The 14,773-nt window shown below is 57.2% G+C and overlaps 3 protein-coding genes across 3 annotated transcripts; 2 read left to right on the top strand and 1 right to left on the bottom strand.

The window, feature by feature from the left end:
- The first annotated feature begins 306 nt into the window (after positions 1–306).
- Positions 307–3,475, top strand: BJ171DRAFT_485105 (uncharacterized protein). The gene is made up of 5 exons (XM_053109087.1): positions 307–833; positions 935–1,009; positions 1,163–1,366; positions 1,547–2,093; positions 2,377–3,475. Exons 1-5 carry the CDS (start codon positions 525–527, stop codon positions 3,006–3,008), a joined length of 1,767 nt encoding a protein of 588 aa, XP_052971895.1. The 5' UTR covers positions 307–524; the 3' UTR covers positions 3,009–3,475.
- Positions 3,476–5,787, bottom strand: BJ171DRAFT_485104 (uncharacterized protein). The gene is made up of 9 exons (XM_053109086.1): positions 5,532–5,787; positions 5,286–5,395; positions 5,129–5,187; positions 4,918–4,997; positions 4,621–4,754; positions 4,313–4,466; positions 4,119–4,180; positions 3,816–3,941; positions 3,476–3,713 (listed from the first exon to the last, which is right to left on the bottom strand). The coding sequence occupies exons 1-9, from the start codon at positions 5,680–5,682 to the stop codon at positions 3,618–3,620; spliced, it is 972 nt and encodes a 323-aa protein (XP_052971894.1). The 5' UTR covers positions 5,683–5,787; the 3' UTR covers positions 3,476–3,617.
- Positions 5,788–5,954: 167 nt separating this feature from the next.
- Positions 5,955–11,501, top strand: BJ171DRAFT_485101 (uncharacterized protein). The gene is made up of 14 exons (XM_053109085.1): positions 5,955–6,136; positions 6,428–6,660; positions 6,942–7,047; positions 7,270–7,356; positions 7,601–7,724; positions 7,959–8,134; positions 8,309–8,391; positions 8,540–8,694; positions 8,807–8,911; positions 8,986–9,090; positions 9,310–9,438; positions 9,542–10,552; positions 10,782–10,862; positions 11,088–11,501. Exons 1-14 carry the CDS (start codon positions 6,129–6,131, stop codon positions 11,223–11,225), a joined length of 2,541 nt encoding a protein of 846 aa, XP_052971893.1. The 5' UTR covers positions 5,955–6,128; the 3' UTR covers positions 11,226–11,501.
- The last annotated feature ends 3,272 nt before the right edge of the window (positions 11,502–14,773 follow it).

The following is a 14,773-nucleotide window of genomic DNA, read 5'->3' as shown; positions in this document are numbered from 1 at the left end:
GCGCGCAGCGAGCCGTAGCCGAGAGCTGCCGAGAGCTGCCGAGAGCTGCCGAGAGCACGCCCCGAGAGAGATGAGCCTGAAACGGCATCTGTGCGACGGTGACACCCGGCGCCGACACTTGGAACTCCGCCAGATTATCAGATCGAATGCGGATCGAGTCGGGTCGAGTCGGGTCGAGTGCGGGTCGAGTGCGAGTGCACCGCCACGCCGCGCCACCCTCGTTCTCTCGCTCTCTCTCGCTCTCCCTCGCTCGTCGCCGTCTCTTCATCGATCCAGACCCACCCATCCCCGATAGGCATCGGCTGGGCTGCACACTCGCCAACGCCGGCGTCCAATCTGCATCGCTGCCGGGGTCGCAAGCTGGATCGTGCCGGCTTTTGATACCTCGCCGCTCGTCTTCTGCGGCTCTCTCACTTTCGAGCGTCTGACTGTCGAACCCGCGTCAGTCTCCATCCCGAAGGTCCGCCGCTTCATTTTATCCCCGTCAACGCCACTTCCATCATCATCGCCGCTCGCCCCACGCCATGTTCTCAAAGCGGTTCTTCCTGAGTCCCGGGCTTGACCAGAGCATCTCCAACTCGTTCTCGGTGTCGTCGCTGAATCTTCGGCGAGTCACCGTAGATCGCTCGGCCCTCATCGCACTTGGGTATACCCCAGTCTCCTCCGTGATGGGCTCCTCCTTTTCTCTCGCACCGCGATCCGCAGAAACACTCATCACTCCGATCGAACTGTCGACCATCGAGCGTATCGCCGGCGATTTTTTGGATAACGAGCTGGCCGGGCTGGGGCTGGATTTCGCCGTCTGGGAGTGGACATCGCCCCAGCTGCAAGGGGTAGGTCGAGAGTGAGTCTGGGCCATCTGCGACGCTGCGACAGATCGTCTCGTCCATCGAGCTAACCCAAGTCGGCATTTACCGACCCGGCTTTCGCCAAGCTGCTCCTGGGCCTATTTCTGAAGCTCGACCTGATCCCTTCCGACCCCGTCCTTCTCGCCGAATTCATCCACTTTGTATGTCTCGTCGGCCTCGTTCGCGTGGCAGCCGCACAGCGCCGCTCAAGTTTGCTCCCTGGTGGATGCTGGTCGGTGATGCATCGCAAGGAGCCACGCATGTGAGCTAACGACACACTATCGCTCCCACCATCGTCACCGCCGCGACTGCAGCTCGTCGATGTCGAGAAGGGATACAAGGCAAACCCATATCACTCGTTCCATCATGCCGTCGATGTGCTCTACACGCTTTTCTTCATGCTCACCGACCTGGGCCTCGCCGATGCTATTGGATTCACCAAGCTGGAGATCAACGCGCTGCTGATTGCCGCCCTGACTCACGACATTCTCCATCCAGGTCTCAACAACCTCTTTCAGGTCAGCAAGCAGTGGCTATACGTGCCAAGAGCGTCGGGCCTGCTCAGCAACAGTAGCTCCCTGGGATTGTTGTCCCAGCTAGCGCTGCTCCGAGGACTGCGGGCATGCTGACGGCGACCACATCCGATCCCCGACGGCACGATCCCGCTGACCCTCCATCCACAACATAATCCCGTCCAGATAAACGCCCAGACCGATTTGGCAAAGAGATACAACAACGTCTCTGTCCTCGAAAACTTCTCGCTCGACCATGCTGAGTTTCTTCTCCACAAGCATCCGGTCTTGAGGAAGCTGAATCTCTCTCCCGAACGAATCGATCCAGACGATGCGAGCCAGCCAAACCCCATGACGCGAATCGTTGTCGAGGCCATCCTCTCGACCGACATGTCGAAGCACTTTACTCTCCTTTCCAAGCTGATCGACAAGCAGCCCGAAGAAACAACAGATATCAGCGACTTTGACTCCACCCCAACCTCTCAGTGCCGCAAGGAAGGCGCGCCCGAGGACGCCTGCCGGGACAAGCGCACTTCGGCAGATCTTGCTCTGGACAACGATCAGTCTCTCAACAACCAGGCGATAGAGGCAGTCTCCGCACCCACGTCTCCGGTAAAGAGCATCCACAACGAAGAGGAGACCTGGTTTACTTCTCCAGCGCGCGAGCCATCCCTCCAAGACATGAATGCCACCGACCGACTCGACATGATCTCAATCCTGCTTCATGCTGCTGGTAGGTCTCCATGCAGTCATGGCCAGGCGACGATACTTAAAGTGGGCGTATCCCTGGCGGAAGCGATTTCGATCGAGTGGACCCGTCCGATGATGCAGAATGCCAGCTTGTTTGCAGCTCCCCTATGGCGACACGATACTGAGAGTCATAGCGAGTGCTATTACAGAACAGCGAGAGGTCGGCCATCGCCGAATGGCGGGCCTTGACAAATCGCTCGCCACGGCAGCCGGTGGCCCGCCTGTCAACGTGCTAACATCTCCCTGTGCTGCCGCCTCCTGCATAGACATTAGCAATCCGGCTCGCCCCTACCGGGTGTGCAAGTACTGGTCGGACAGCATCACCCGAGAGTTCCAGAATCAAGCCGACGAAGAGATGCGTCGAGGACTTCCCGTGACGGCGACAGCCAGCCCCGATCCAAAGTCACAGTCGCAGCAAAGCATTGACTTTAGCGATATCATCGTGCGTCCCTTCTATGAAGCTCTGGCAGACTGCTTTCCGTCATTCAGTCAGCTCGTGGACATTCTGCATGTCAATCGAGTCAAGTGGTCCAATCTCGTCCCAACCACGCCCAACCGCGGCGACCAGATGGCTTCGGGGCGCAAGTTTTCGTTCGCTGCGGGCTCGGTCGATATACCGGACAATCTTTCCCAGTACAGCAATCGTCGCGGCACAGGTCGCGGCAGCGGATCCCGCAAAACCTCAGAGTCGTCCAAGAGTGGCCGAAAAGATGCAGATATCCCAAGCACCAGGACCAGAAACCACTGGGCCGGGCTCGCATCCACCCTCAGCCACCCGTCTCTTTGCGACATTCGCGTCACCCGATCGACGAACATGAGCCTATTATCGTCCGAATCTTATGCTCCCGATTCGCTCGACTCCATTCCGCAGTCCGTCCACGAGGGCGACCTCAAATAACCTGCCGCCTGCTGCCTGCCGCCTTCGTTCCAAACTATTTATTTGCGAAGCTGATCACGAACTCTAGATAGCAACGGCGGTGCCCTCGAAGCGCTCCAATGTGGCTACCTCTCATCTGCCCGGCTTTGTCCACAACTCTATAACCTCCATCCTGTCGGTCGTGCATCGGCATCGGCATCCGCCTGAACGATTCTCCTCAATGACTCGTGTGAGGCATATGCTCTGTTTTCCTGCGCTTGACAAACAATTCCCCTCAGCCAGCAACGGGCATTACACAACTCTCATCGACAAACATCATCACGCGCCGAGCAGCCAGCCCTCTGACACCCACCTTTTGCCCCACTCACTACTCACGACAGTGTTTGTTGGTGGGGTGAGCTCCGGCTTGTTTGATTCCTGCAACGAACTCGGTGACAGGCCGAGCCACATTTGTTCATCTTTCTCTCTTTTCACCATTGCCATCTGTATCCTATCAATGATATATTTCTGCGCACGATCCTTGGTTGGCCTCCCATACGGCCTCGGCCCCAGAACGGAGCTGCGGAAACGTGGAGGGGGGGGGGCTGTATACTGAGAAGCTCGAGAGGATCGCCGACGGGACAGTGTGTTTTACGACGATGGCAGTTGGCGCTGTATCACTGGTCTGTGTGGCTTCTTGTTGATACCAAACTCCTTGAGAGCTTGAGATTCGTACTTCTCCAAGTCCTGGTGTGAGGTGTGGAGTGTGGAGTGTGAGGCATCCGTGAGCGGGCACTGTCAAAAGAGTCCGTGAGTGCTGGTGTGCGTCTGCAAAGCTGTGCTGGGTACCTCAATGCTCTGGCTGTTCTTGATGCGATCCATATAGTTCCAGAAGCTTCGCGATTCTCTGTGGATCTTTTGAATGTGCTCAGAGTGGGCTGTCTTTAGTTTTGCCAACTCGCCGTCGATCTTGGCCTGGATTGCCGTGAGTTTCAGGGAGGGGAGCAATCGATTGACAGCCACATGCAGTATATGAGAACCCAAAGTCATCACCATGGCAGGATGCGGAACCTCGACCAATCCTTAGTATAAAAGACGAAATGATCCAAACACCTGTCATTGCGTCGATTCGTCAACCGCGCGCAAATGTACCTTTTTGCTCTGATAGTCGGCGGGTGCCACAAGCGGGGCAGTGGTGATTCCTTGGAAGTGTTCTGGCAAGAGCAAAGCAATCTGTGGTCAGCTTCGGCAACAGCAAACTGGACTTCTTCGTGCGGAGCTCCATGACGCAGCATCCAAGCGCGCGAATCTATCGCTTCAAACATGACGTGGAAAGCGCTATTTACCAACTGGGTAGGGCGAAAAGATCATCTCGAGGAGCTCATGGTTGCGTTTGTATCGCTGCAGAGACACGCTTGTAAGTGATGCCTTGTCCAGCTCGGGTTGATGCTTCAGATCGTCGCTCGATTTTGCTCCCGCTGCAGTGGGCAGTGGCCTTGTCTGGGTGTCCGGTGCATCGACATGAGTGGTAAGGAGGTGGCCAGAGCTTTGACCGGGTACGGGCAACTCGAACTCAGGAATATCTCAGCCAGGTTTCGCCGGCATGACCTGGGCTTCTTGAGCTGTGTGTCGACTACATCATTCCCCTCCTTACCTTGATTCGTCTCTGCAGGGCCGCTTGCGCCTCGTGGTTCCGCCGAGCAAGATCCAGGGGGTTATGGACAGCCGACATTGGAAAATGGCTGGGAAGCCGAGGACTGGCATAGGCGGCACCGGTGACTGGGATACCTGTTGTCCATCCAAAGGCGCACCAATATCCAATAGCGAGACACACCCACGAGTTTCACCAACAGAGAGGGAGGGAGAGAGAATGATCGAGCCCGAGTCAGTGGTGGCAGGATTGCGGACACCCGCATTGACATCCATGGAGCCTGCCACATCGATTTCTCACCCGCTGGAGCCTTTGAGTAGTGCAAGAGTTGGAGATTGGAATGCACTCCGTTGATGATCAGACGAAACCGGCGGCGCGACCTGTCCATTCAAGTCCGGGAGGCATCATGGAGGTTGAAATCAGTATGTCGCTGCCGCCGCGGGAGCGGCGTGGCGAGACGGTGTCATCCCGGCAGCTGTGGATAGAGGAGCTTTGAACGGCAGCAACGTACATCGATGTGATGCGATCTTCGATTCCAAAGCCGTGGCGTCTGGAAAAGACTTCGACTTCCTGTTGAAACACAGCGGGCGAGTGGGCGGGCTGTGAGCATGCGCAACGAGCTGGACTGCGATCAAGACAAGCAGAGAAGCCACGATCGGGAAACATACTTTGCCGGCCTCGAATTGAACTCGCACAGAGGTCTCTTCGTCCATCCAGCCATAGCCATCGTGCGGCAGGGGCAGCTGCGGAGGCAGCACAAAGGCAAAAACACATCCGTCTGGATGGCACGAGCGCAGACCGGATCCGAATGGCCGTTAGGAGGCAGACGTTGTGGGGGGTAGGGTGGATAAGACGCAGCGTGCAGAAGGCACCGGCATCGCATGCCGCGGCCGTGAGAACACAGTGCATCCTACCGATCGGCTTGTCGACTATCACCTTCTCCATTTCGATCTGGGCTCGGAAGCTCTCGACCTTGGCCAGGATCCTGCCGGCTTTGTCGGGCTCCATGAGGCCGTCGGTGTGTTTATCGAGGCGGATCCTCAGCTTCTCGAATGTGTCGTTCATGGGCAGCGGAAGCGTGGGTGGGTGATGGTTTGCGAATACGAGGGCGAGGCTCTCGAGCGTGCTGCCGATCGCTGGGATGCTTGGGGATGTGGTCCTGATCCAAGGCGCGGCGGCCGGATGTTGCGAAGACAAAACGCCGGCAAAGCCAGGACGGCTGCCCTCGCTGGCCCTCGCCCGCCTCTCGCCGGCCCTCGCCGGCCCTCGCCGAGAGCCCCGCCTGTGTCCTTTCCTGGCGCTGGTCGATACCGCCGGCAGCGTCCTGTCTTGGCTCGGTCGCTTGGATCTCTGGCTACCATCCTCGGCACACCGTCCCCGGATCCACAGCAACGAGCCCGCCCTCACGGCTGCAACCACCCGTCACCCGGACCGCCAAGTCTCTCCTGGATCGCAATTCACTGCTGTGTGGCATCCGATCGACCCCGACTCTGGCACAATCTCCAAGCAATATGATCGAGTACGTTCACAAAGCACTCGCGCTGTTGAGATCACTCAAGCACCAGCGGAAGACCCACGCATCACAGCCGCCGCTCTCGATTGGCTCCAATCGCTTGCTTCGGCGTGCAGGACTTCATGGTGATCGCGAAGTGGATCTGTCCATGTCAATGGCACCCATCTGCCGAACGAGCCCCGTCGCTAACGCCTTCGTATATCCTCAACCTTGGGATCGTGTCTCCCCTCCCGCCTCCTCTCTTGGCATTTCCCATTTACCGGACTCCCAACGACCTATTGGCGAACCAAATCACAGATCCCTGAGCACGACACACCTCGAAGCGAGCCCGCAGGTTGTCGGCTGCGATCGCCCGGTCGATCAGATTCGCCACAATGTCGACAACGATGAACCCCCACACTTGGATGATGACATGATTCCGGAGGAGGCCCTCAAGACGATAGTGCTGATCGATCAGAACGAATATCGCGGCGGAACGACAGGACATATCCAGGAGGAGAGCATGCCCTGCATTTGCAAATACGAGCCTGGTATGTGACCGCTGGTGCTCTTGCTGGCCCGGGATTTCTTCGGTGTGGGTGTTGGGGCTGCTGCCTAGTTTCCACCAGCACTCCAGACAAAGCAGCCCACCGAAATGTCGCAGCGACAGCGCGGGACTGAATGCTGTATCAGGAAGATGGAAGCTCGCCACTGTGGAAGCTGTGATCGCCAGGCTGCAGATCGCTGTATCCTGAACCCGGTGTCCCATCGGCCGTGTCAACGGGCTCATTTTTTGGACGGCGGCTGCTTGTTACCGGGCGGGGCTCTGCAGGAGACGACCGTGAAAACGCCTGCGGCGAAGACTGCATCAACCGGGCACTGTTTATCGAATGCTCCGAGGCAGATTGTCCGTCCGGGGAATACTGCCTCAATCGACGGTGGGTGTCGTCGCATCGGTCCTCGGCCCGCGATCCAGCCGAGCGCCGCTTGCGGTGCTGGTTGCCGTGCCGTTGGGCGCAAGTCCGTCAGGCACACATTGCTCTCTCGCGCCCCTCCCTCTCGCCCTCGCACTCTGCCGTCCTGACTGATCCCATTTCTCCGTATCCACATCCATCATGGCTGCCGGCTGCCTCGGGACCGCTCGTGTTTGCGAAACACAGGTTTCAGCGGAAGGAATATGCACCTATCCAAGTCTTCAAAACCGAAAAGAAGGGCTGGGGCTTGCGGACCAAAGCCGACCTCAAAGCGTAGGTGGCTCGGGCTGGGAACGAAAAAGATGTCAAAAGGACAATTTCAATGGATGCATTGACTCTGACGTCCTTTGTTTTGATGCTTACCCCACGGCCCGCTTGGGGGTGCTGAGCGTTTGCGAATCCGTTTCGAGAAATGCGGTTGCAGTGGCCGCCGAACGAGGGCGGCGCTCCCCGACCCAACCCCAGAGCCGCCATCATCGCTTCGTATTGACGTTCTCGGTTGGAATCGCCGCAACAGTGGGTCCTTTGTCATTGAGTACTGTGGCGAGATCCTGCCGCGGTCGGTGTTCCTGAAGCGCATTCGGCAATACCACGAAACAGGTGCCAAGCACTTTTACTTTATGAGTCTCAAATCCGACGAGGTGAGGCAGATGTTCGAGCCGGTTGATCCTGTGGACTCGGAGCCACTTTGGATGTGGGCTAGGCGCGAAATACTTGGTGTTGTGTGCCTGCAACACCGCGAGGTGGACCTCGTTTGCAGATTCGAGGTGCACCAATGGTCAGAGTCGACCTCACGTCTCGACCGGTGCATCGACGGACGTCGCCTCCTTGCCAGCAGTCTAACCTACCCCTGCTCGATGGGACTGTGGACATAGATTATCGATGCCTCCCAAAAGGGCAATATCGCTCGATTCATGAACCACAGCTGCAATCCAAACTGTGTGCTGCAAAAATGGGTGGTGGAGACCCAGGTCCGCATCGGCATTTTCACGCTCAAAGACGTCAAGGCCGGCAGCGAGCTGACGTTTGATTACAAGTTTGAGCGATACGGGTAAGTCCCTCAGGATGGTTTGATGACGTGGTCTCGTCTCCACCTCCACCTCGAAGCATTGTCGTGTACGAGAATGATCGTGGTCGACGGGCTGGATGGAATGTACATTATGGACGGACCGGATGAAATGTGGACGACCAGCGAGCCTAAGCACAATGATGCGGTGATCTGCAGAGACAAGGCTCAGGCGTGCTTCTGCGAGGAGCCAAACTGCAAAGGCATCATCGGTGGAAAAAAGTCGGAGCTCAAGGGTCTTGGTAAGCCGCAATGCATGTCCTTATTGGCACGACAACTTTGGTGCTATCTCTGAACAGCTCCGCGATCGGGCCCCGTATCATGGACAGCTGCACCACCTGAGCCATCGCCACCAAGCACGACTAATGCGCCAAATTCCCTCGGCCATAGATGTCTCGAATGACGTCGATGATTATGACGATGAAGAAGACTTTGGCAACGGCAACGAGGCCGCCGTGCCTCGCAAGAAACGCGCTGGGAGCTCGCCTGAGAGCGACTATGAAGAGGATATGGACGACCAGGAATCCAACGGAGCCCGAGTGCCAGTAAGTACCGCGACGCAAAGCGCTGCGCTGCTCCGTGCTAGTCGAGCCCTGGGCCAAGCCAGACCGACCGAGTTGTATACTGACCATCCGGCCGACACGACACGCACTGCAGCGAATCAAGTCTCTCCAGTCCGAGGAGGATGTGCAAAAGTGTGTCAAGAAGATGCTCTACACAACCAAAGCCGGTCGCATGAAGCGGTTGCTGGCCAAAATTGAGGTACTGCCGCACAAATGTCTCCACATTTCGCACCACGTTCTGTTTCGGGCTAACATGCTCGCCCCCTGCCGCAGTCCACCTCGGCTTTACTCCAGCGCAAATTCCTGCAGTATCATGGCTTGGTGGTGCTCAAGTCTTGTCTGCTACATTTCAAGTCAGACAACGATATCACCATGACGGTGGGTCCAGCCGTCTGTGCGGACTGTGTTACCATTCGCGCACTCGCCCGAGAGTCGCTTGTTATTCGACGGCCAGGAATAATTGTTGTCTGACTCGGGCCGGATACGCCAGCACTAACCGGCTCTTATCCGACCTGTCCCCCCCCCCACGTATGCACGCGTCTTGGCTGTGTCCACGCCTCCAAATTCACGGTCCACATATGGCCACCGCACTTTCAGGTCTTGCGAATCTTGAAGAGTCTGCCAATCACCACCCGCAACACAATCGTAGATACCAAAATCGAAACCATTCTTAATCTATTTATTGAGACCAACTCGCAGAGCGAGCTATCCGGATTTGCGCAGGAAGTACGTTCGCAATGTCTGTCTCTGCTGATTGCATCTGCATCGTTCCCGCGAGCTAACCAGCGGCACGACCCACCTTCTCGCGCCTCGACACGACATTGCGCAGGTCATCACCGCCTGGAGCACCTTGCCGCTTGTCTACCGAATCCCCAAACGAAAGCAGGCGGACGGGCCGACCGAAGCGGCGTCCCTGGCAGCGTCAGCGTCAGGCACGGGCGATTCGAGAGACTCGAGTGCCAAGCGAATCCGAGAAAGCGGGACAAGCTACTCATCGCCCAGCTCGCATTCGGACTATGTATCCCTTACGGATCGGCTGTATGGGCCGTATACTGGACGATATTCTACCCCGGTTGAGCGGCGGGTCGCGTGGCAGCCGGGCTCAACATCATCAAGGTCGCCGGCAAGCCCTCCGATCCGGTCGTACTCATCACCACGAACCTACTCGGCACAGCACCAGCGAGAGTACCCGCGATCAGAACCGTCACGAACAGCGTCATCGTACGAATCGGGCGAGTCTAGGCGGGTGCTGCCGAGCATGTGGCGGAAAGCGTACGACTCGTCGGGCGTCCCCTACTACTACCATGTCGAAACCGGTCACACACAATGGGAGTTTCCGGATTCGGATGCGGCCCCGAAGAGCAGCTCCAGGTCCGACTACGGCTCAAGCGAGTACAGTTCCGGCCGATACTCCTCGAGCCGCAGAGGCCAGGACGAACGCGATCTCCGATCGGGCGATGAGCCGCGGCAGAGCGCCGTATCGCGGCCACATTCACAGCACCACGACCGCCCCCCGCCGTCATCGTCGCTCTCGCTGTCGTTGTCGTCGTCGTCGTCGTCATATGACCAGCGCTATCGCCATGACCAGCCTCCGAGCTCGTCCCATTACAGCCGACCGGCGGCACACGAAGCTCGCAGCACGACCCCGACAGACCAGGATGCGCCAGTAGCCACCCCACGCTATAACGGAAGCTTGGCTGAGAGCGACCCGATAGACACCACAAGCTACTACTCATCCGTTGGAACGCTGGATGGACCGTCGCTCCAAACCGAATTGGCGGAAGACAAGCCCGGACAAGATGGAACGCAGCGAGATGATTTCCACGAGCTGCGTATCGAGGTAAGCAGCCGAGATTACTGTGGCCACAACTTGTCGGTGCGAGACAGACAAAGCCATGGTCGAACTCGCAGCATATTGGAGTGCTCGGGAGGGAGGAGACTTGATGCTTGGCCTGTGAAAGACTGGGTAGTGGACGGGGCTTTGTCTGTTTGGAACCCGGAGCAGTTTGCCCGCCCAGTTCGCTAACGCCCTACCGGGACTGTGCGTGGTCGTTTGCAACCATCCACAGATATCGCAATATGTGGTCAGGTACCTTAGCAAACACAAGGAAGCCATCAGACCGGATATTTTCAAAAAGTTTGCTCGAAAGGTACGGCGCCAATAATCGCAACGAGGATCGAGCAGTGATCCACGGCGATGTGCGGTGATGGGCAATGATGGATGCGGATGGCTGAGGACAGAGCCTCAATCCGACATTGTTGTTCGTTTGCTCACACTGTGTTTCCGCGACCACCACGCTGCCCGCCTGCATCTGAACGCCCTCACAACACCACGACCCACGCCGGTCGGCCATCGTTGCTGTGGCTGTTCTCAGCTCTCGCACGAGATTCTCGAGAAAGAGACTCGGAAAAAACACCCACCCAAGAACATGACGGACGACTTGAAGAAGAAGATGAAGGGCTTTTTGAAGGACGAGGTTGCCCGGATACTGAAGCGGCAAGACGATCTGTAGTCTCCGGTACCAGCCTCTGTTGCCTGCACTTGGTTGTATCGTCCGTGTCTGTGCCAATGCCTCATCGCCGTATCGCCATATTGCCATCGTGTTATGTTGCCATATTGCCAAAGCATCATATTGCCACATCTGGCGGGACGCCCTCACAGTCCCATATGTCAGCGTAGTATGTGATGAGCTTGCGTCAAGCAGAGCCATACAAAATAGAACAGATCACTTTGGCAGCCTCTGAGTGAAACCACTGGTCGCTCTCCGGTCTCCACACTCGACCTGCACTACCCAAAGTACCAAGTAAACCGCTGCCTCCTGGAGCCGACTCCAGGATCGATGCCAATCCAAGTGGTCTTGTCGGGGTCTGGGTCGCCGATGTGGGTCTGGATGCGCTGCTCGGCAGTCGGAGGAGGCTCGATGGTCTCGGTGCGATCGGTTCGACGCACAAACTTGACGAGGCCGATGGTGCATCCAATGCCATCGGTGCTGATCTCGTAGTTGAACAGCTTCTTGTCCACGTCCCGTTCTTGGAAGAGGGAACTACGCAGCTTGAAGCAACTGCGCCAGAGACGGTCCTGGTTGTTGATGCCGTCATCACCTTCTCCCTTGAGCTTGTCCCGGGTGAGTCCAAGACGATGTTCGGTGTCAAGGAGATCCCAGAGAGTGGCCGTGTCGATCTTGACATACTTGGCCCTTGCAGTGCACAGAGGGACCATCGTGCACACGGCCGGAGGAGTGTCCAGAGCGAGCCGCTTGAGGGCCCACTTGAGTCTGGATGCCAGCTTGTTGATCTTGGCCTTGGTGGTGCCGAGCTCAGACTTGGCCGTGGTGAACCTCTTGTCGTCGGAGGGAATGCCTTGGGTAGTGAGCTCGTCCAGCTTGGCCTGGCGCTGCAGCTCGGTGACTCGGAGGGCGGGCATGTCACAGTCGATCCACTTGTGGACATCGTCGACCATCTTGTCTCGGGCGAGGATTCTCACATGGTGTGAGAGGCGATGGAGGGCCCGGAAGCGGTCCTGGTCGTTGCTGTACCGAAACTCGTCCAGGACGTGGCCAAAGTCGGGATAGAGGAACTCGAGATCGGCCTTGGGTGGAGTCTGCCCTGGTTTCTCGAAGAGCTCGAGACAGGCCTCGATGGCTTCGTGCTTATGCTTGTTGGCAGGGAATACAGCAGCACAGAAGCGACGAAGGAGTCGCCAGTATGCCAGGTTGAGGTGGGTGGTGCAGTTGGTAGCATAGGCATTGACAGCCAGTGTGAGAAGCTGACTGTGAGCACCATCAGGCAGACGAGGGGCCGGAGGCAGGTCTGCGTGCCGAGTGGTCTGGTAGTCGCGAAAGGAAGCGACCAGATGCTCGTTGTATTTCTCATTGTCCCTGGTCGGCGAGAGGGCACCGGCCTGGACAATCGTGAAGCATTGGCGGATGAAAGCAGGGGTGGACTTGGAGATGACGGGGATGGGAAGATCCTGCTCGATGCACCGGAGGATATGCAGGTTGAGCAGCCTGGATGCCTCGAACTGGATCTGGGTCATGGCCTCGACGGTGGCCTGGATCTTGTCGCGGAGAGCGGGATTGAGACAACAGCCATCCATCGTCTGCTTGAAGCAGCTGAACTGAGGGGCGGATGACCTTCCATCCACGAGTGGGACGACAGAACTCTTGAGGGGCCGGTATTTGGGACATTTGCTGGTGTTGCAACGTTCGTGATCGGTGCCATCGCACTTGGGACATCGCTTGCCAGTACTCGAGGAAGTAGATGGACCAGGCTCGGTGGGATCGACATCCATTGGATCTGCAGAAGCAGTGGTGGTGATCAACGGAGCAACAGACGAACAAGCATGGGTGAGAACTCAATTCCAGAAACGCATTGCGCCCCCAATCAGCCGTGGGAGGATTCCAGAACGAAACGGAGCAGTGCCCCTCTTTCTCAGGCATCAAGGCCCTGAAGTATGCTGAACTTCCGCAGGACCCAGTGCGGGAAGGCCATGGGATTGGCAGTCGCTTTGTTGTCGTTGGCTTGGGAAGCATCGCTTTGAATGCTTCTGGTTGATCTCCTGCGACGAAGATCGATTGGTATTGCTGTCTCGATGTGGGAGTGTGATGCGCGCATTCGACTCTCTGGACAGCTTCCGCACAAAATGTGGCTCTCGACATCACGATACTCGGGCGACTCGAGCCGCTTGGCATCCAGACACCGCGAGCACACACTGTTTGGTCATGGTAGGCGGCGTGTGTATTCAGGACCAAAGAAGCAACGACAACCTTGACTCAAAACACAGTGTCCCGTTGCTTTTTGGATATCCTTAGAATCGGAGGGGGGGGGAGAGTGTTCGCATCACAGAGTAGTCTAAATACAATCGCGGCAACAGTGACGCAACCCGAGAATGGAGGTATAGATGGGCGGATGGAACGGCGGAGCGACATTACGGCCATCGCCTCCGACGAATATCTTGGAGAGAGGTAAATTCCGATTTCAATCGGAACCACTCGCATCGCCATCGACGGCGTGACGACGTATGACCCAGCCCCTCGTGTTTCACAGGTCCTTTGAGCTTTCTGTTACCGTGAGTGGAGCACTGGACAAGACACTGGAGCTGGTTTCGTCGTCCAATGGTGCGCCATAGAGAATCTCGCCGAGCTTTTGATGGAGCGCCGCCACTTCTTGCTCCTGTACTCGGCGGTATCGATTGGATCGCTTGATCATGATGGCCATCCTTCGGAACCGCTCCAGCTGGAAGTTGCTCGGCAGAGTGGGGTCCAGAGGGGCATTTGAAAGAATATCGCGGATGATGGGGTCGCTGATGTAGTTGACCAGCGGATTGATGGGATCCTTGTTCCACTGGAAGGCCTGGATCTGCGAGATATTGGGCATCATTGGCGCAAGGGCTAATTCTAAGTGTGTGGTGGAGGCGAGGGGGGGGCGGTTTGATATCGTGCTGGATATCAATTGCGACCAAGTTTGGCTCACAAACGGGACACACAACCAAGTGATTATTAGAGAGGGCGACGGACGATGTCGTACCGCGCGTTTGATAAGAGTAAGTTCAGCTCTGAGAGGACGGAAGGGAGGATACAGTCGCACTTGCGACCGAGTCGGAGGCAATGCTGGTTGGGGTTGGTGTGGGTGTGAAGTGTATCTGTCGGGCTCAGTAATGCGACAGGAGCCGGTGTGGGAAATCGGCTGGGGTGAAGAGCATGCACAGCCAATAGTGGCGAAGCGGTGGGCAACGAGGACTAAAAGATCAGATCAGATGAGATCGAGAGCTGCACGAAATAATTTGTCCGCAGATAGTGTCGACGGCACCGAGGTGCTTGAGGGTCCTTGTCCGAGGATAATACGGCAGAAGATGATACAGGAGCGGGGCGGCGACTGCGGATATATATACGATTCCGCCGGCGGCTCATCTCTTGGGAAGACCAAGGTATCTGACAAAGAGGAGGCTCACGGATTGAACATGGAAGCGGTGGCCGGTGTGGCAGGGCAGTTGTTTGTGGATGTCACGACGACGCAGGCACTTGGGATTGGACTGTTTTGCGGGGGCATCGCTCCAGCAGGC

The sequence above is a fragment of the Polychytrium aggregatum genome (genome assembly GCF_025602895.1).
Source record: "Polychytrium aggregatum strain JEL109 chromosome Unknown BJ171scaffold_1, whole genome shotgun sequence".
NCBI lineage: Eukaryota > Fungi > Chytridiomycota > Chytridiomycetes > Polychytriales > Polychytrium > Polychytrium aggregatum.
This window is presented reverse-complemented; position numbering and strand designations above follow the sequence as displayed.

Excerpts from the sequence above, each read along its gene's own strand:
- BJ171DRAFT_485104 (XM_053109086.1), bottom strand. The coding sequence starts at position 5,682 with ATGAACGACACATTCGAGAAGCTGAGGATCCGCCTCGATAAACACACC. Across the intron at positions 4,181-4,312 it reads CTTTTCGCCCTACCCAGTTG|AACACTTCCAAGGAATCACC; the intron begins GTAAATAGCGCT and ends TGCTCTTGCCAG. Across the intron at positions 3,942-4,118 it reads CCGACTATCAGAGCAAAAAG|GCCAAGATCGACGGCGAGTT; the intron begins GTACATTTGCGC and ends ACGGCAATCCAG.
- BJ171DRAFT_485105 (XM_053109087.1), top strand. The coding sequence starts at position 525 with ATGTTCTCAAAGCGGTTCTTCCTGAGTCCCGGGCTTGACCAGAGCATC. Across the intron at positions 1,367-1,546 it reads GTCTCAACAACCTCTTTCAG|ATAAACGCCCAGACCGATTT; the intron begins GTCAGCAAGCAG and ends AATCCCGTCCAG. Across the intron at positions 2,094-2,376 it reads AATCCTGCTTCATGCTGCTG|ACATTAGCAATCCGGCTCGC; the intron begins GTAGGTCTCCAT and ends CCTCCTGCATAG.
- BJ171DRAFT_485101 (XM_053109085.1), top strand. Across the intron at positions 7,048-7,269 it reads GAATACTGCCTCAATCGACG|GTTTCAGCGGAAGGAATATG; the intron begins GTGGGTGTCGTC and ends TGCGAAACACAG. Across the intron at positions 10,863-11,087 it reads TCAAAAAGTTTGCTCGAAAG|CTCTCGCACGAGATTCTCGA; the intron begins GTACGGCGCCAA and ends GGCTGTTCTCAG.